Below are 20,367 nucleotides of genomic sequence, written 5' to 3'. Positions count from 1 at the left end.
CTAAAGCTAAGACTGCCAGGTATAAGAGTAGGGGCTCGCCCTCTTCTAGTTTCGATAGTAAGGGAGGTGAACCTAGGTATTACTTTAGCTCCTGGAATGTATGCTCGCATTTAGAGGTCCACTCCGCTTTCTTATGACCTTTCAGTTGTTGGAAAAAGAGGAGACACTTATCGGTAGCTCTGGAGATAAATCGTCTGAGCGCTGCTACTCGGCCAGTCAGACATTGGGTTTCTTTTGTTGTTTGAAGGGAGCTCATATCGAGCAGCGCTTTTATCTTTTCGAGATTTGCCTCGATGCCTCTCTAAATAAACCCAAGAAACTTGCCCGAACTGACTCCAAAGACACATTTGGCCGGGTTAAGCTTCATGCGATACTCCCGAAGGATCAAAAACGTCTCTCCAAGATCTGAGAGATGGTTAGATGCTCTGACGCTCTTGATAAGCATGTCATCAATGTAAACTTCCATTGTTTGACCAATCTGTTTGGGAAACATCTGATTCACCAATCTCTAGTATGTTGTCCTAGCGTTCTTCAAGCCAAAAGGCATGACTGGTAACAGTAGAGCCCTTTCTCAGTGACAAAGGTAGTTTTCTACCTGTCTAGGGGATGCATCGGGATCTGATTGTACCTGGAATAGGCATCTAGGAAGAAGAGTCGTTTGTGTCCAGTTGTGCTATCCACCAACTGGTCGATCCGAGGTAAGGGGAAGCTATCCTTAGGACAGGCCCTGTTCAGGTCCGATTAGTTGACACAAACCCACCACTTACCGTTTTCTTTCTTCACCAGGACTACGTTAGCGATCCAGTCCAAATAATGTATTTCTTCAATGAAGCCGATGCTGAGGAGATTGAAAATTTCATCGGCTATGGCTATATACCTCTCAGCATCGAATGCTCCTCTTCTGTTTTATTGGTTTATGATCTGGATCCACGTTCAGTTTGTGGACCATGACCTCGAGAGATATGCTCGGCATGTCTTCATGTGACCACACGAAGATGTCCCTGTACTGTTGTAAGAAAGTTATCATTTGAGACCTCTGCTCGAAATTCAGCGAAGACTCAAGTTGAACAGTTTTGTTGGGGTCGGCTTTTTCAAGCGGGAAGGTCTCCAAGTCCTCGGGGGAATCTTCCGTGGGATCGAGGACGTTAATAGTGAGGGCCTGTTTCACTGAACCTTTTCTTATATCTTTTACATAACATCTTTGAGCTTCACGTTGGTCCCCTCGTAGGTATTTGACCCCACCTTCGATTGGGAATTTCATCATCAAGTGGTACGTGGACACAACCGCCCTCATCGCATCAAGGGAAGGTCGGCTTAGAATAACATTATGCACCAACGGCACATTGACAACCTGGAAATCCACTAGAAGTGTGACCTAATGTTGTCCTTCTCCTGTTATCACAGGGAGGGAGATGTCTCCCTCGGAGATTACCTTATCCCCAGCAAAGCCGTGTAGAGGGGTCTTCATGGGTCGGAGGCATGATCTGTCGATACCTATTCTCTCGAATACCTCGGAGTCAATGATGTCAGCCGAGCTCCCCGTGTCAACCAGGATACGGAAGACCTTATAGTTAGCTATGGTCATAGCCACCACGAGGTCATCGTCATGCGGATGATGGATTCCTTGTGCGTCATCCTCTGTGAAAGTTAGGCTGCAAGGGTTGACATGGAGCTCTTTCCTCAGTCTTTCAGCTAAGTGGACATAGTGTTTGGGGTTGGAACTCTGAAAGTCAGCTTTACGAGCCCTGTTCAAGTCGCCTCCACCAGATGAACCACCATAGATGGCTCAAATTTCGGCAGGTTCTTCCGCAGTTTTTCTCGGCCATTCTTTTTTCCGAGCCTACCTCTCCTCCTTGGTGTACCAGTGCAAATGACCCTTGCGAATAAGGGTATCGATTTTATCCTTGAGATCCACACAGTTGCTCGTGTTATGGCCGTGATCACGATGGAACCAGCAGTACTTGCGCTTATCCCGGTTCTCCACATCAGTCTTCATGTAGACAAGCCAGTTTAGGAGTCTCTGACCCCTAATATCCAACAGTATCTGCTCAGTAGACGTGTTAAGAGGAGTGTAAGAACGGAATTTACCCTCGGGTCTTCGGCTTAGCCGACGATCACGAGGGGCTCAGTCATCCGGTTTTTTGTTAGACGACTGAGGTTCTTCTTTCCTTGGCCTTTTTTCTTTTGATGACGTTTCAACTACTTAGATGTTCTTCCAGGAATTAGAGAATTCCTCGGCGTTGGTGTATTTTTGAGCTCAGCCAGGGTAGTTGGTGGATTTTTCCCAATTGAGAAGGTGAACTTCCCCTCTTTGAGTCCGCTGAACATGGTCGAGAGTGCCATTTTATCATCTTTATCTTCCACTAACAGCGCCTCCTCATTGAAGCAGGTAATGTAATCCTTTAGTGGTTCTTTGTTTCCCTGCTTGAAGGTCAATAGATGGGTAGTCGGCTTCTGACTCCTCTTACTAGAGATAAACTGGGTAAGGAACATTCTGCTAAACTCGGCAAAGGAGCTGATCAATTTTGGTTTAAGTTGTCGATACCAACGTCGAGCAGATCCGGAGAGAGTTATCGAGAAGGCTCGGAACATCATGGCATCTGTGGCCAACTGGATCTGCATCTACGAACAGTATGACTCCACATGTTCTGAGGGGTCTCTGGATCCAGAGAATTGGATGACAGGAGGCATCTTGAACCTCGACGGCATCACCTCGTCCATGATTACTGAGGTGAAAGGAGTCTTGGTCTCTTCCATCATCGTCTGGACTGCAGTTGGGACAGAAGCAGATTGCTGGTTCTTCTAAAACACCTTAAACTGGTCTCGGAGTTCCTTAAGTTATGCTTCCAAAGGATTCTGATTCTCAATTACTGTCTCTTGGGAGGCACCCACCACCTCGGATGTTCTGCCTTGTCTACTCCTCTCCAGCCGATGACGGAGGTCGGTGGGTGCCAGAGCCGAAGTGACAGACACGTAGGACTGTTCAGCTCCTGAGCAGGTTCTGGAATTCGGGCGGATCGCTCCTGGGGCCCTATGTTGTGCGCAGGGTCGGGAGTGGGTGCAGACTATGCTTGGGATCCTCTGGCCCGGGAACTGACTGGCTGCAGTCGTACTTCGGGCACTGGAGTGGCTTCCACCAGGTTTAGTGGTGGCTACTGATTTTATTGCGCCTTCATTCGACTGATTTCATCCTTTAGCATCTGGACTTCGTTTTTCATCGCCTTATATTTCCCTCCTCGACTCTGAGTCCATTGGGACAGTCCTATCAGAGCCGACTCCATGTGCAGCAATAAAGAAGATTGGTGTTGCCTGCTAGGTTCAGGCTCCACCACTATTGCAGTTTTCTTTCCTCTCGCCATTTCTAGTAAAACCTTCTAGCTTTTCGTTTGAGTTCCCACAGACAGCACCTAAAAATGTTGAGGTCAAAATCTGGACCACCCTCCACTCAGTGCGGCGGACCTTCGATAAACCCTGTTCCTGCACAAAAGAGTGAGCAGAGGAGACCCTGGCTAAGCCGGGGGACCCTCCGATGCCTAAGTCAGGTTAGGGAATCTGTGTCTAAGTGGAGTGTAGAGAGGAGGGTGCGAGATCTTACATACCTATAGCAATGGATCCCTTGGTATTTATACCTATGGGTTGGATGATCCACGTCCATTAATCTCGGCATGATTCACTCAATCAACGAGATATTGTGATTGTGGGGATATTGTCCGTAATCTTTGGACTGCGCGGCGTATCGTGTCTTAATGGCATGTATCTTTGGGCAAGGTCATCGGTCACGCCCACATCTAGGTCGATCTCCAAACTCGACGTGTGAAGTACTATCATGGACTCGTCCCCAGCCTCAGAACGCGATACGCCCATGCCTAGGCTCGGCCTCGACCTTTGTGCACAATACATATGTGCCTTGACCCAGCCACGGCCTCGGCATACGGAATATTTGCGCTCTGACTCGGCCTCGAATCATACCATCGTGAAACCAAGTACTAATAGTCCGAGCTTGTCGATAGATCACTGAGGTCGAAGTTTGCTGACCAAAGCCAAGAACGAATATCAGGACTCGGCTTAGCCATTTTCCTTCGAACTAGGACGAGGGTTTGGATCGGCCAATCAAGATTGTAGTCCTGAGTCGTGACTTATTCGGAACCCTAACGTTGCCTCCTCCTTCCGAGGCCTCACTACCTGATTCGTGTAGCTCAGGCTAACCCCGACTATCCTTGTACAAATTTCCCAATAACGATTTGCATGGACAATGTTTGGACAATGTTGATCATCATATTAAAGTAATTATAGTGATGAAATTGATAATCTAATTGTTTTTTGATATCATTAGTGGGCCACGTACCCATTAGAATAATGGTAAGGTGACACACATGTTAAACATGCAACTATTGAAATGAATTTAGGTGTAATCCATGCTCACATAGTGGATTTCACACCCTGTCTTTGAAAACCCCCGTTACTTTATGCTGCCAAAGACCTTGGGGATTTGAAATCCCCTCAAATCCCTCCAAATCCACGACCCCTAACATTTTTGGAAGGAAATACAGAAAAGGGGATGTGGATTGAATGCTAGCACTGCCACTACTCGACGGTGCTCTGTGGGCCCCACAACGATGTATGTGTTTCATCCACGTAATCCATCCATTTTGCCTGCTCCTTTCACGAAATGGGCCAAAAAAATGAGGCAAATCCAAATCTCAGGTGAACCGCATCACAAGAAAACAACCTTGATTGAACACCCACCTTAAAAAACATTTTAGGCCCACTGTAATATTTATCTTCCGTCCAACCTGTTAGTTAGGTCACAGAGACTTGGATGATGGAAAAACACAAACATCAGCATTGTCCAAAACATTGTGGACCTAATAAGTTTTTAACGGTGGGCATTCAATCACCACTGTTTCTTGATGTATGACCCTCCTGAGATTTGGATTCACGTGCCCGAAATGGTCACAATGGGACCCATCTGGCATATGGCCCAGATCTCGCACAAGCATGCTACATTGGTACGTGCTGCGATTCCTTTGGGCAACAATCAGTTGGACATTACTCGACCGACTTATTGTCAAACTCTCCTCATGTGTTTGTTGGACGCGGATTGCCTGCAAAAGGCTTTCGCAGCTACTTGGGACAGGAAGGTAGGTGGGCCCACCGTGATGTTTGTGAGAAAGCCACCTATTTCGTCCATTTTGGTCGGATGATGTTATAACACGAAGCAAAAATGAGGCAAATCCGAAACTCAAGTAGGCCGCACAATAGATAAAAGTAGACAGGAAAATAACTACGTTGAAAACTGCGTGGGTCCACGGTGACGTTTATATATCGTCGGCCATTCCCTGTGGACGCGGATTAGACAGGTTGAGTAGCGAGACTGGCCACTGAAGTGAGGTTACCTAGTTCTGTGGGACCCACCATGATATATGCGTTGTATCCACACCGTACATTCATTTGAAGATATCAATTTAGGACACGAGACAAAGAATAACCCAGATCCAAAGCTCGAGTAGAACCCAACACAGAAATCAGTGGAGAGAGTGACGTCCACCGTTAAAAATTTCTAAGGTACGCAAACTGAAATTTGTGATTTTGTGAGAAATCCACCTCTTTCATCCCTTTTACCCGTTCATATTATAACAATTACTGAAAATGGGGTAGATCCAAAACTCAATTAAGCCACAAAATAGGAAAAAGTGAGCAGAAAAATACCTACGTTGAAACCTCGGTGGCCCCCCACGGTATGAAGCCAAGAATAAAAATATTAGTCTCATCCAAGACGTGTGGCCTGACTTGACTAACGTTTCAGCTTCAACTGTGGACGTTCAATCCTCACTTTTTCTTATCTCACGATTCACTTGAGTTTTGGATTGCTTCATTTTTTGGCCCATGCTCTAAAATGGTTTGACAAATTAGAGAAACAGGGTGAATTTCTCACAAACGGTGGGCACCACCTGGCAAAACGGTTTCGCAGGCAACTCGAATCCAGTTTTGTGTGTGATTTATGAATCTCGGCATACTTTGTACCATTTATTATCAAAATACTCCACCGTACATCGCAAGCAAGATTGGGACACAACGTGCATTGCAAGCACTGCATGTTGAGCATGGGACATGCTTTTTATCTCATGTACGTAGCAGGTAAGGCTGTCAATGGGTTGGGTACGGTTCGGGTACTATCATACCCATTCGGTTCAGCTACAGATTTTCCACCGTGGCTTATTAGTAGGAGATCTTATCCATTCATCAGAGGCCTACCGCTATTTAGCTGCTTTCACCCAAGAATCGGATTCGTCCAATTGTCTAGAAGGTCACATTTTACAAAATAAATCTACTACTGAAACATGCTTTCCCAAATTAATTTTAACCGTGCAATTGTTTCTAACCTCGTGACCCATTTACTGAATGGACCTGTTTTGTTTCTGGGAGATAAAATCTGCAGGGTCAGAACCAGCTTATGAATGGTTGGCTTGGATATTGAACCTGTAGCCACATTAACACATGATGGTGTGTATATTATCAGCCTCGTATACATCCCCATTGGCATGACTAAGCTCTTAAATTATTATAATTTAATAGGTGTTAGATAAGATTAATTAATATATACTAGTGGATATATAGTATGGCACGTGCAATGCACATGAGCTTTTGTTAAATGTAGAAAGAGGGTGTCAATAGATCAATGGAGCCCCACATGCCAGCTACCATCAGGGGCATGGCTCCCAAAGTTGGGTGGCATGTTTGATCGTTGTAGGTCATTTCATCAGCAAAATGTTCAGTACTCAAAATATAATATTGGGACATTAATGAGTCAGATGACATAGTTATGGCTATGGATGAGCTATGAGATTATGGATGAGTTCTTAATGGCTATGTGAGTAAACGAGGCATTTATTGGAAGAAAGCCATGGTGTATGCTGTTTGTAAATGACGTTGTTTTGATTTATAAGGTAAGAGAGGTTGTAAATATAAAGTTAGATTTACTAAAGAATGCTTTTGAAGTTAAAGGATTTAGAATTTGTTGGATTAAAATTAATTACAGTATTGCAATTTTAAGTAGCTATAGAAGTAGAAATGAAAAATTAGTTAAAATTGCTAACCAAGAAGTATTTCAAAAATGCTTCTTTCAATATCTTAGAATTTTCCCTGGATTTCAAGCCAAGTGAAAGAAAGAAAAATGTGCCTCCAGAGTTATATATGATAGTTGTGTGCCCATCAAAATGAAGGAAAATTTTTATACAACAGTTATAGGACTAGTCATACTTTATGAGAACAAAATATTGGACAGTTAAGGAGTAATATAGTCATAGGACGAATGCAGCTGAAATGAAGATTTTAAAATGCACGAGTTGTCAGATGAGGAATGATAGAACTAGAAATGTTGCATTTGAGAGAACTTTAAAGTAATTATAATAGGTGATAAGACAAGGAAATGTACATTTAAATAGCATTTAAATAGCATGATGCAATAGAAATCAGGACTTGTGCTGGTTGAGAGTGAGCTTGTTCAAGTTAGATGCTTTAAAAGAGTAAGGGAAAAAAAACTAAAAAGATATAAGTGGAGTTAGTAAGAGAAGACTTAATACTATATGGTGCAACCAAAAATTATAGCCTTGATAGGGTGAAAGGGTAAAACAAGATTCATGTAGCCGATCCTATTGGTTGAGATAAGGCATAGCAACAGTGATCAAGTAGATCACATCGTTTGACAAAAATAGATGGCTAAAAATAAATCAAAAATCCAAATTCAACATATATGCCTAACTCTCTTGATTATAGTTCCAAAATATGAAAACTTGACTTGATGTCAAGTTAGGTTGGGTCAATTTGAAAGGCTTGACCCAACTTAACTCAATATTTAAATATTATAATCTAATAGAATTATACATATAAGTATATATCTAAAATAGTTTGAAATAGCATTAGTAATTAAAGAAAATAACAATTTTATGAAACATTAATTTGGTCTCTTAGAAAGACCTCTTTGCAATCAATGACCTTGTGAGTTCTATTCGCTCTATTAACATTAACTTTTTATTAATATAACTCATTGAGTCAACCAAGTGTAAAATCAACTCGACAAATCATTTCAAACTACATGGAGTCCCAACCATAATTGAATTTCTGCAAGACTCACCTCAAAATCTCATCAAGTTGAGTTGATGAGTTTAGAATTATGCACTTGATACGTGTATTACTATGATTCTTTGTTGTTATATGCTGTATCCACAGTGCATACTACATAATGAATGGCCTAGATTGACCACACACATGACACCCAATGGTGGGAAGGGGCAGAGGAGAAGAGGTTGAAGGTCACTTTCATGGAGTGGGATCATGATCACCTGATGGCTTCACCTTGTAGAGGACCTTTATGCTTTACACCTTCCACTTTTTAAAATAGTACCATGAAGTCGACTCCATGTGATAATTCTCCATATATATATTTCTATGCAGTTATGGACATTTTTACCCTCGCAATTAATTTTTAGATGTAGTTTTTGACGGAAATAATGGTTATGGAAGGAATTTAGGATTCTTTGTTTAACTATAATCTTTGCATGTTTTACATGACTCGATGCCTTAGTAAAGTAAGTTAGTTGGTACATAAGCATTAAAAATTGTACACATGAAAGACAATAAAGTGAAATTAATCCATGCAAACCGTAAGTTTAGATTTATATTGATTTTCATTATATATATATATATTGGTTTGATTTTCCAACTCATTGATTGGTTAACGTCAATGATCCAAATTCAATAAATAAATCTTTATAAATCAAAACATAAAATTTTAAAAATTCCTCATTTAATGTAAGTTCCACAACATGAACAATTTAATTGAATTAGTATATGCCGGGTATACAATTTTATGGTGCGAGGCTCTACCTTAAATCTCTCACTCATCTTCCAAAGCCTTGCATTTATCTTCATGTGCCTCACACATATCATACCCACTATTGAGCTAAGACCCGACTCTCTATTAAGCCGTGAAAATCGTAAGTTTAGATTTAGATCGATTTTCATTTAAAAAATAATATTAAAAAAAAATCTTGGTTTGATTTTTCAATTCATTGATTGGTCAATGTCAATGGTCCAAATTCAATAAATAAATATTTATAAATCAGAAAATTAAAAAAAAAAAAGAAGTTAAATTAACATAAAATTTAAAACATTCATCATCTAATGTAATTTCCACAACCTGAACAATTTAATTGAGTTAGTACATACCAGGTATACAATTTTATGGTGCAAGACTCTACCTTAAATATCGCTTATCTTTGAAAGTATTACGTTTATCTTCACATGCCTCACACATGCCATACCACTGGTGGGCCAAGACCCAACTCTCTATTAAAAGGGAGAAAAAGTCCAGAACCCGATTAAATTAGGTAGGGTGGAGTCGGGAACCTGATGTCGACCTAAATTGCTTTGAGATGGTCATAAACTAATAGACGATTTAATTAGAGATTAGAAGCCCTCATTAAACCCAATAAAAGCCGGTCAGAGACATACCTACTTAGCTTAGTCAAGATATTCCAACTAGCCCACAAGAAATCAAAACCTTGAAGAAGAAAACATGTCCCAACGTGTTCTTTTTCCACTTACTTAAATCTGGTCCATCCAACAACCTCACCCATAATAGAGGTGGCGTTGCTAATAAAAAAATTCCCACCCATTAACAACTATTAATTCAATTGGGTTTTCTAATCTCCATTCCATAGGTGCATGAACGATGTTAAACTGCACCACATCCATCTGGACCGTCCAATACATGATTCTGCTCCTGGCCCGAAGTCGGTGGCAATTAGATTAATTAAACTTCTGTCGTTGACTTTTTGGGGACCATCGTCGAGTATCCAAAAGTTGGACACGGAAGCGTGACGAATAAACTGTGGGGCCCACTGTGATGTATGGGTCTTTCCCATGAAGTTCCTGCATCCATGCCATCCATCCATTTTTTTAATCTCGGTTTTGGGTGGACATGGATTTCCTGGGAAAGCCTTTTCCACGAAGTTCTTGCGCTCGAAACCTAGGTGGGACCCACCATAATGTTTGTGAGAAATACACCCGTCCATCCATTTTGTGAGAATATTTTAGTACATGAGACCAAAAGTAAGCAGGTTCCAAGACTCAAGTGGGCTGAAAAAGTGAAGATTGAACTTCCACAGCTGAAATAATCAGGGACCATAGAAGTTTTGAATCAGTCTAATATTTGAGTTTTCAGTTTATCCCAACCGGAGTAACGTTGTGAACTGTATGAATGGCATGTAAACATCACTGTGTTGGATCTACTCATATTTGGTCTCATGTACTAAAATAATCTCACAAAATGGATGGATGGGTGGATTTCTCACAAATATCAAGGTGGACGGAAATCGGCTTCCATTTTTGGCATGAGCCCTAAATTAATTGAAGCACATGCAAAGCTCAAGTGGACCACACCGTAAGAAAGAGGGGAAATTGGATGCCTATTATTGTTGAAAACTTCTTGGGCCACAAAAGTTCAGGATCAAACTGATATTTGTAGTTTTTTTTTTTTTCCCCTTTAATCCATGTCTGTATTACCCTATGAACAGGTTGGATAACAAATAAACATCCCTGTGGGCCTAGGAAGATTTCAACTGTGGACATCATTATTCCCACTGTTCTATGTGGTGTGGTCCACTTGAACTTTGGATATGCTTCAATTTTGGGCTTATGCACTAAAATGATCTGGAAATATGGATGGACGGTGTGGATAATGTTTCATACATCACTGCAGACCCCACAAAGTTTACTCACCACGCAGCGTGGTGAGTTACATCTGCCCAAAAGTTAGGCAAATTGAATGAATGGTTAGGATTATCCAATCACTGTGACTTTGGAGAATATCAAATAAAGAGGTGAAGTATCAGTTGGACCAGATTTGATATTCATGCACGCCCTACTTGAATAATATCATGCTACACCATCAGTGGTCATTGATCTGGACCGTTCAATCGATTCCCAACTTATTGGATGCGTCATCCTCAATGAAATGTCATAAATGAGATCAACGTAATTGTCAAAATTGTATGGACTGTTAATAACGACCATAAAAAGGCAGCTTATAGGGTGGTTGGGTTCATCCATTCAGAGACATGTTTGGACTATAGACAGATCAAGAGGTGTCCCACCTACATGAACGGTCTAGATGGACAAGCATGCTTACCTATTATGTCTAGTATCTAACATAGTTCATCCATGCAGTTTCCCGTAAGAAAAAATCATACTTGAGGTTGTATGTCGGTTGCCTGTGACTCTGGCACCCCATTTTTCTGGCGTGTGTTAGGACATGAGCTCAAAAATTAAGCTACAAGATGGCACATCTAAAACTCAAGTGGGCTGCAAGATGGAAAATAGTAGGAATTGGACGTCCATCGTTGAAATATTTATGGGACCACAAAAGTCATGCATGAGGCTAATATTTTTATATTTTTGGTTCAACTCAGAGGGAATGGCCTTAAGGCAGTTTGGATGGCATATAAACATCACAATGTACATTATATAAACATCACAATGTACATTAAAAAGATTTCGATGGAAGGCATTTTCCTCTCCACTTTTTCCCTTTTTCTTGTCATGTGACCCACCAGAATTTTGGATCTGCCTTATTTTTTGGCTCATGTACAAACATGGGCCGAAAAAAACAGAAGTGGATTTCTCACAAATATTATGGTGGGCCCCACCTAATTTCTGGCGGTTGGAAGTTCCTGTCGTCGGGATGGTAGGCAATCCACATCCCTTGTGGTTTTGGTTTTGACCAGTAGAGACCATGGTTTGGTACTTGGACTGCTGGTGGCAAAGCTATTTAAATTTAACATAATTGATTAAACGTTTAGAATTCCTCGTATTTTAGACGATAGGGAAAGAAAACTTGTCGTTTTGGGCAAACCAAAATAAACATCTTAATCTTTTCTAGAAAACACGTTTTACTTTAAGTAATCTAAAAAAATCTTTTGAAGGCAATTTAAAAACTAGAGAATGGTGGTTCCCAACCATAGATGAAATTGATTGAAAGGTGAAATTTTGAATTAGGGGCCAACTGATTTAAAGTGGATTATTTCAAAAGAGATGAGTTGAGAGAGGCAAAGAACATTATTTCACTATATATATACATTATTTTTCATGTATATTGAAAATTTTATTCTTAACCCTATTTAATAAATACATAAACACACGTAGTTAGCTATTTCTTTTCTTTATCTTTGGCATTTCCATTTCTTTTACTGAATCATTTTTCGACAATCAAGATTCAAGACTGAATTAAACACAAACATTTCTCATACTATATTTTCGCCGTAAGCCATTTTTCTAACTATGCTCTGGACCGTTCATCTGTTGTGCCATAGATGGGGTTTCCCTAAAATCTACCAGATTAGCTTAACTGCCAATTTTGTGACCATTTTCAGTTAAATGTGGACCATTGATGTGTTTTAATTCCTAACCATATATTTGCAGTTCACAAAACAAAAGATTACGAGTATATTTACAGAGATTTTTAGGGCATAGAACATCCATGGAAGGGGCAACAGATCTTGATTGGGGAACTATGGACCCCACTTGTCAGAATAGAAAACTAGCCTCCAAAGGTGAATTTTCCGTATCATATAATCCTCTTTACTATTATGTCAGAACCATGGACCCCACTTGTCTAGATGGGCGAGCATGCTTAGCTATCATGTCTAATGCCTAACATAGTCCATGCAGGCAGTTTATTGTAGAAAAATCATTCTCGAGGTTGGACGTGGATTGACTGTGAACCTGGTCAGCCTGTTTTGCCTGCTCATGTTAAGATATTTTAAATAAAATCATGCTTGCTGCAATATAATTGGACCACATCATTACATACTACATTTAATATTCCCATACCATCTTTTCCCCGTGAGCCCTTTTGCTAACTATGTTATGGACCATTGATCTGTTGTGCCCGATGGTAGATGGACTATTCCCCTAAAATCTCCCAGATTTTAAGAACTTAACTGCCATTATTGTGACCTTTTTCAGTTGAATGTGTACCATTTACATGTTTTACTTCCTAACCATATATTTACAGTCCACAACAAAGGATTATGAGCGCATTGACAGAGAAATTTTTAGGGCACAGGCCATCCTTGGAAGGGGCAACATATCATTATCTAGATTGGTGAACCATGGACCCCACTTGTCAGAATCTAAAACTAGCCTATCATGTGAAAAGGTGAATTTTCCGTATCATATAATCTTTTTTACTAGAGAATGAATTAATGAGGAAGAATCCAGTGTATGAATAAACTGTACACTGAACACACGCTGTGTACGCTGTGTACCATGTCCTATCACTTCTTGGTTTTTTTTTTTTTTTTGTTGTACTGTCACATTTCGACCGTGATGATGAGTCCAACAGACTACTTTCGACGGTGGGATGCTGTAGTTGGTGGCGGGACCCACACTTTTCTAATATATTGTACGGATAGAATTTTTGGCTTTTGCACTGTAGCCATGACATTCTCAAAGAGGACTCATAAATCCCCCATCCGACGCTAGGGATAAGATATCTAGTTTTGGTCTGTACAATTGGGTGGGTGTTTCAGTCATCCCAACCGTTGTTTTTTTGGACTCAATTAGGGAAAGGACGTCCCAAAAATATCCCAAGTTGAAGATACAAAAATCTTTGGCTATTTCTTCAGTTAAATGTGGACAGTTCAGGCATCTCTTCTTCTTATTCGTCTCTCTTTGGTGCAAAATACAAAGGTTAGGATTGTGCCACATAGGAGATTTTTGAGATATGATCTACCTACATTGATGCCCAACGTATAGAATGAGGCCCACTTGTATAATCCTGGAGAACAATGTGAATTCCTGATCAATGATCACAGGCTGCTCTTCGAAAATTACATTATGAGACGTTGCTGCCCGGAATTTTAAAAAGGGTCGTGAAGATGTTTTGGAAAAACAACAATAGCTTTGGGAAAGCTACTCTCAAGATTATAGTTTTTGTGTTTGGATATTGAAAAAGGAGTTGCTTGGATTCTATTATCATTTTCTCAAAAATATGACACTGGATAGTTTTTTTTTTTTTTTTTTTTGCAGCCCATCTTAATGATGAGAATCATAAAACCATCCAATTTTAAGAATTTGATTGTTCATGAGAATTCAATTTTTACTCTTCTATAAGACCTAAATTCAAATTTAGCCCCTCACTAATGGAATTCAACTCCAGAATTGGATCCCTAATACAACCCCATAATAAATTATAAGGTCCTCAACCCTTACCATTCTCAGTGTACTTAAGTTTCCAGCTCTGAGAAGTGAGAACAGTGGTTTAGTAATCAAGAACATTCATTAGTTGTGTACAACCGTCCATGAAAAGCTGTAGACACCCTACCAAAATAAAGAGCGAGTTACTTGATTCTAATGACATGCTTCAATGAAGATGTCTAAGAAATCAGTGAACCATTGAATGATCACGAAAAATGGGATAATCATGGAAATATCATACGGATCGGATCGTCCGATAAAAAGGTCCTAAATCAATCTCACCTTAGTTTAAATACCTGGGTCCTCCATCAAGCCGAGATATACATCACTTCTAAAGGGCTCAAATTCCGACTATATACATCACTTCTTGTCACATCATTTTTATCTATTCAATTTGAGAAATTTCTTAAATTTTCAAGTCATTTCCTCGTCAACATCCTCATCATCACTATCATTTTCAAATTCATTCTTCTTTTTCTATGTGACTGCCTATGAGAAGATTTAAGGACGGGGAGTTTTTTTTTTTACCATAGGGTGTTTTAAAGTGTAGTTCATATAGGGAACCTATAACTTCTTCTTCTTTTATCTCATTTATGTTTTTACTCTTCTATTATTGTTATCTTGTGAGTAAACTTATTTGGAAGGGATCTAAGAATTTTCCTACATGATTGGTCATTCAGAATCTTTTCGCTTAAACCCCAATGGAGTTATAAATATCATTCAATTTAAAATAAAATTTCATGAGAGTTTTAGACTATTCCATTTTAATATTTTTCAAATTATGTGGTCAAGAGCTGATGAATTTAGCATGAATAGAAGTTTTCTCAAATGATAATCACAAATACTAGCATATATAGTGGTTCAACTATTTTCCTACTCTACTCCCAGCAGATGCACTCTCCTAGAGTGTACTGAAATTTCATTATCGGACGTTTTAAATCAAGTTCACATTTACTCTTTAAAATGGTTTCTCTTACAATAACCATTAATGTACACATACGCTCCCGTGTCAGAGGAACACATTTCCACCCATGTCAGTGGCTCCCGCAGAGACTTAGTTTTCTATCCGCTAACCAACAACCACTAATAGTCTTAGTTTAAAGACCTACATATACTCCCGTCGGAGGTTCCCTATGGAGACTAACACGTACGCATCCGTGTCCATTAAATTCGGCCCTACACAGAGCCTAAGTCTTGCACAAGAATCTATTCAAGTTTTCGGTTACAAACTCTATATTCAATCTTATATAAGAAAGGACTGTATGGACTCTACAATTGATAAATTGCTTATTGGATTGAGCCTCATTGTAGCCCCTTACTTGAGATGCTTAATCGATGCTCTGCCTTGCTTTAATAAGCTTCTTAAAGTTCCCATAATTGTTGATGCAGATGATTCAGCTCCTACAATTAGCCGCCTTACATATGATGCTCTAATAAGGTGACTGAGATGGTGAGATTTGGGTTTAATCTACTATTAAAGGTTTTAGTTGATTCCTAGTATAAATTCACCTAGATGAGTATTGTAGAGAATTTAGACAATGATTTTTCTATAGGTTTAATGTCTAATCTTTAGAACATGGAAGGGATAGGGTTCATCTTGAAATGGAGCTTGAAATGCTCAATCAAGTGATAAATTATAAAGAAGATGACTTAGATCGATTTGGTATGAAGTCTATCAGAGGCATATTCAAAGTGAAAATGCATAGGTTTCACTTACACCAAAAACCCATCAAATTTCTCAATAATTGAATACCCATTTTTTAGAAAAAGGTTTTCAGCAGCTATAACTTGGCTAGTTAACGGCTCCATCGATAAGATCAAAAGGCCCTTTGATAGTGTAACACCCCGGTTCTCAAAACCCGAGTACACTACTCATTTTCCAAAAATCCAAGTGTTAACCTTTAACTGTAACTTAAATTTCACGTACATTTTTTTTCTTTTATCAGAGTTAAAATTTTTAGCGGAATATAAGCATATCAAAATACAAATGAAGTTAGGAATAGAGAGTCACAGATCATCTGGCTCCTCCTATTCCATATGAACACCAGCATGCGTGTCATCTGCATCTCCTACACACTGAGTACTATTTGATAGCGTCAATGGCTATTCCAATGAAGTATAATCCCTAAGATTTATCGTATCATTAAGATAATTAAGTATAGTTATCAGAGATACCATATAATAAATATTACACAATGATTATCATGGGAATTACATAAGGTTCATCGAATACGCATTCATTAAATAAATCATAAAAGATAATCTTGTTTAAATGCATGGATGCATGCACATGCTCACGGACCTGGGGATGCACATTCAACTAGTAAAAAGTCACCCAAGGAAAACTAGCTACCCGGAAAAGTACTTAAACGTATGCCCACGGAGAACTAGCCAACCGGAAATGACTATGCAATGAGGATACCCAAGGTGGACTAATCTCCTGGAAAAGTACACAAAGGTATACCCTAAGGAGGACTAGGCACCCAGAAAAGTCCATGCAATAAGGACGCCCATCGCGGTACGAATGCACAAAATAATGATTTAGGATCACCCGTTAAAATATTCTATGGTACAACCCATAGTGATCCAAGAAAACCCCCATGTCTTACATCGACTGCTGGTAAAGTCCGCATGCCATGAAAATGCATGATTAGCCCAACCATTATTATTCTAATTTCAAACAATCATTTTAAGAAGCTCAAAGGTCACTATGGGGGGTTCGTCACCCAGCATAGGCCGACAGTTCAGGTATAGTGTCTCATTCCACCATCACTAGCTCATGAGACTAACAAATAGGATGTTTAAAGGTAACTTACATAACTAGTGGCCAGTACTAATTTAAACAAGTGGAGCTTACCATCATGAGGTTATAGGAAAATCATTCATAAAAGCCACTTAGGGCAATTATTCCATCAAGCCACCAGGGGCAAACATATAATCAAAGCCATAAAGGGCAACTAGCCAATCAAAGCCACATAGGGCAAATAGTCCAATCCAGGATGCGGTAAAAGGGATTGACCCCAAAAGCCATAAAGGCACAACAATTCCTTATATGGTAGGTCGACAACAAACTTTGATTTAATTTATTAGATAAAATGACCACTAGTTCAAGGACCTCCAATCATTCCATCAAGTGATCATGAATGACAAATTAAGTCCTGTATAATATCGATATAGCACATGCATAATTAAAACATTCATTTCAAATCAGGATAGAGGTATTTAGATCTTACTGCATATTCAAATATTGAATTTAAATCTAATTTATCAATCATCATAAGGAATCAAAATCAACAAGGGTAATGAACCACATTAAGTCATCAACAAAGTAAATGAACAAAAATGAATGAGTAAGCTAATTATCAAGATGTAGAAAAATCTTGAAGGTAATCCTGACCTTAGAGTCAGTTTCACTTTTCAACACTTGTTGGAATTCGTGTGCACAGTTTAGGATCGGATCATTAGTCAACTCAGTAGCTTGACTCAGCGATTCGACACATCAACTCCCCCAACTTGCCTTCTTCATCTTCTTTCTCAAATCTTCTCATTATACTTTCTCTATTGGAGATTCTAGTAGTGATATGGACAAGACTTGCTGCTAACCCGACCCTAGAATCATTGGGCCAATGCACTCAGTTAACTCGGTTAAACTCGGCATGCCGCAATTCTTCCTCACCTTCTCTTCTTCCTTTTTCTTCCTTTCTCCCTCTCTTGTCTTACTCTTTCTTTCTCTTCTTAATCATCCATGTCTAGGAATGGACATTGGACCCATGAAATCAACTCGCACCAGCCCGACTCAGTTGAGTCAACTCAAACTCGGCAGCACCCTACTCTGTTTCTTCTCTTCTCTTATTTTCTTCCTTCTTTGCTCTTTCTCTCTATCATTATCTGCTTCTTTCCTACTTCCTTGCTCAGCATGGAGGGGTCTGGACTCGGCCCAGACTCGGATTGGACTGAGCTGACTCAGTGCGGCATGGATGACCAGTAGCCCGGACTCGGTCCTCTCTCTCTCTCTCTTATCTTCTTCTTCTCTCCTCTTTCTCTAAAAGACCGACACCCAACACGGGATTGAACTAGCTACTCAGAACAAGGTGGTTCATCAAGCTACCTAACTAATCGGATCGCCCAGCCTTGGCCGTAAACTCGGACAGACTCAGAGAGCCCGTTATAGCGGACCGATGGTGCGAGAACGAGCAATAGTACTCCAATCCTCTCCTCCATTTCTTCTTTTTTCTACTTCTCTCTTTCTCTTTCTCTCATTGCTCGATGAGAGAGAAACTGGACTCGGCTCACTCTCGACTTCGACTTAAATCGAGTTGACTGACTCAATGTAACAGGGAGAACGACGCCCTCTCTTTCTCTTTTTCTCATTCTCTATTTATCTTTCCTTCTTTGGAAAGTTTTTCCTTAAAAATGTGTCCTTTAATAGGCTATCCTTAATCCTATTCTGGAAAGTTCGGGCGTAACTAATCAGGTGATTAGTTACGGGTTGGTTATTTTAACTAAAGAGTTTTATTTGTTAAACTCGGATTCTGTTAACATTGCCTCAATCCAACTCCTTAGGTGGTCTCCTAGCAACATGGGCCACCAAATGAATGTTTTGGATTAGTGAATGGACCCCATCGTCAGATGATGGGTTTCTCGAGTGAATGGAGGAGATGATGCAGACGATCATGGCGGTTCTTAATCTATGGCTTCATTCCCTGATCTAATACGTTTGGAAGGTCCGGATGTGATCACTGATCATTGTGGGGTCCCTATTTCGGATGGACAATCACGATTTCTGGATGGTGTAAGAATTCTTCTAGTTCCACCCCGATATCTCGCGCATTCATAATAGCGAGAACTCCCATCGGTGCAAGATGACTTTGCTTGTTGCCCTAGATTTAATGCCTAGATGCTCTCGAAGAGTTTCTAAAAACTCACAAATGGTCGCGATTTTGCTAGTTATCTAACTGAAAAGATTCCCTCGAATCTTTCCTAGTGGTGGAGAGAAAGAACGTTGGTTGCCCTAAGAATTCATAAGCGTGGCTAGGGTTCATCAAAATGAACGACTAAGATTACTTCAAGTGTGTGGTTAGTATTGCAATGGAACTCCCATTCCTAAAACAACAGTCACATGCAGTATTCTTGAGCGTAAGCTTGCACATACGCACATGCATAGTAGTGTGCAAGACGAGTATCGTTTTGGTCTGATTTGTCCTATAGACAGGATGGACGGTTCGGATCGTCTCAAATGATTGTGATGGATCGGATCGTCTCAAATGATTGTGATGGAGGGCCACAATGGCTATAAACGGACGGTGTCCATTTAAATAGCAGTTGGGCGGGAAACGGGAGAAAGAAAGAGGAAAAATCCTCTTTTTAGATTTCTCATTGGGTCAACGGTCGTTTGACCAAGTCTGTGGACCGGTGCACCACGTGTGCACCCACTGGTGTACACTCAAACCGTGAGTGTGGGGTCTACATGTTTATTCTGACTAATCTGAACCATCTATTCGACTTTACTGGTCCCTTTTATAAGTACAGTCCATTGATAAGGCAGATCCATAGTTCAAGTGGGCCATACATTTAAATCTTGAGTTCAATATATGGATTTCTGTCAATCCGATGGCCATATTCTTTTCAACTCTGGTTGATAGCACATCTAATGGTTCTTAGTTGACTTTAGTGATGTTTTGCCACTTATGTTTATGATCTAATGGGTAGATTATTATATTAATTGGTAATCATCCCATCAGGGTTGTTGGCAGACTGAGTGGTGAATCTAGCAATGCAAGATTTGATGTTAACCATTGCCGGTCCACCTTGAAATTCAAGGGATAGGTGATGAATGAAAAGTGTTCTTGTGATCAGATTAATGAACTTTTGAGCTTATAGGCTGGTCTTGAGGTGTTTTTCTAAAATATCACCGCGATTGGAATGTTACACAAATCTTTTTCTGAGTCTACTCTAGGATTAGAGTGTTTTGATGATATTTGGTTGGATTCCAAACCATCAATTCATGATAAGGTCATGAATCGATGATCCACGGGTTCCTCGGGTTTTGAGGCAAAGGTGTACCATTATACCCTTAGATCAACAGTTAGATTAAATCCAAATTCGAAT

At 40.0% G+C, this 20,367-nt stretch overlaps 1 protein-coding gene across 1 annotated transcript; it reads right to left on the bottom strand.

Annotated features, from left to right (window-relative positions):
- Positions 1-880: 880 nt before the first annotated feature.
- Positions 881-2,493, bottom strand: LOC131255046 (uncharacterized). The gene is made up of 4 exons (XM_058255740.1): positions 2,204-2,493; positions 1,845-2,027; positions 1,433-1,745; positions 881-1,351 (listed from the first exon to the last, which is right to left on the bottom strand). Exons 1-4 carry the CDS (start codon positions 2,491-2,493, stop codon positions 881-883), a joined length of 1,257 nt encoding a protein of 418 aa, XP_058111723.1.
- Between the last annotated feature and the right edge of the window lie 17,874 nt (positions 2,494-20,367).

The sequence above is a fragment of the Magnolia sinica genome, chromosome 9 (genome assembly GCF_029962835.1).
Source record: "Magnolia sinica isolate HGM2019 chromosome 9, MsV1, whole genome shotgun sequence".
Taxonomy (NCBI): Eukaryota; Viridiplantae; Streptophyta; class Magnoliopsida; order Magnoliales; family Magnoliaceae; genus Magnolia; species Magnolia sinica.
The sequence above is the reverse complement of the archived record's forward strand: the minus strand, read 5'-3'. Positions and strand labels throughout refer to the sequence as shown.

Coding starts and splice junctions, on each gene's coding strand:
- LOC131255046 (XM_058255740.1), bottom strand. CDS start 2,493: ATGTTCCTTACCCAGTTTATCTCTAGTAAGAGGAGTCAGAAGCCGACT. Junction 1,746..1,844: donor TGGTACACCAAGGAGGAGAG/GTAGGCTCGGAA, acceptor CGACTTGAACAG/GGCTCGTAAAGCTGACTTTC. Junction 1,352..1,432: donor ACGGCTTTGCTGGGGATAAG/GTAATCTCCGAG, acceptor GTGGATTTCCAG/GTTGTCAATGTGCCGTTGGT.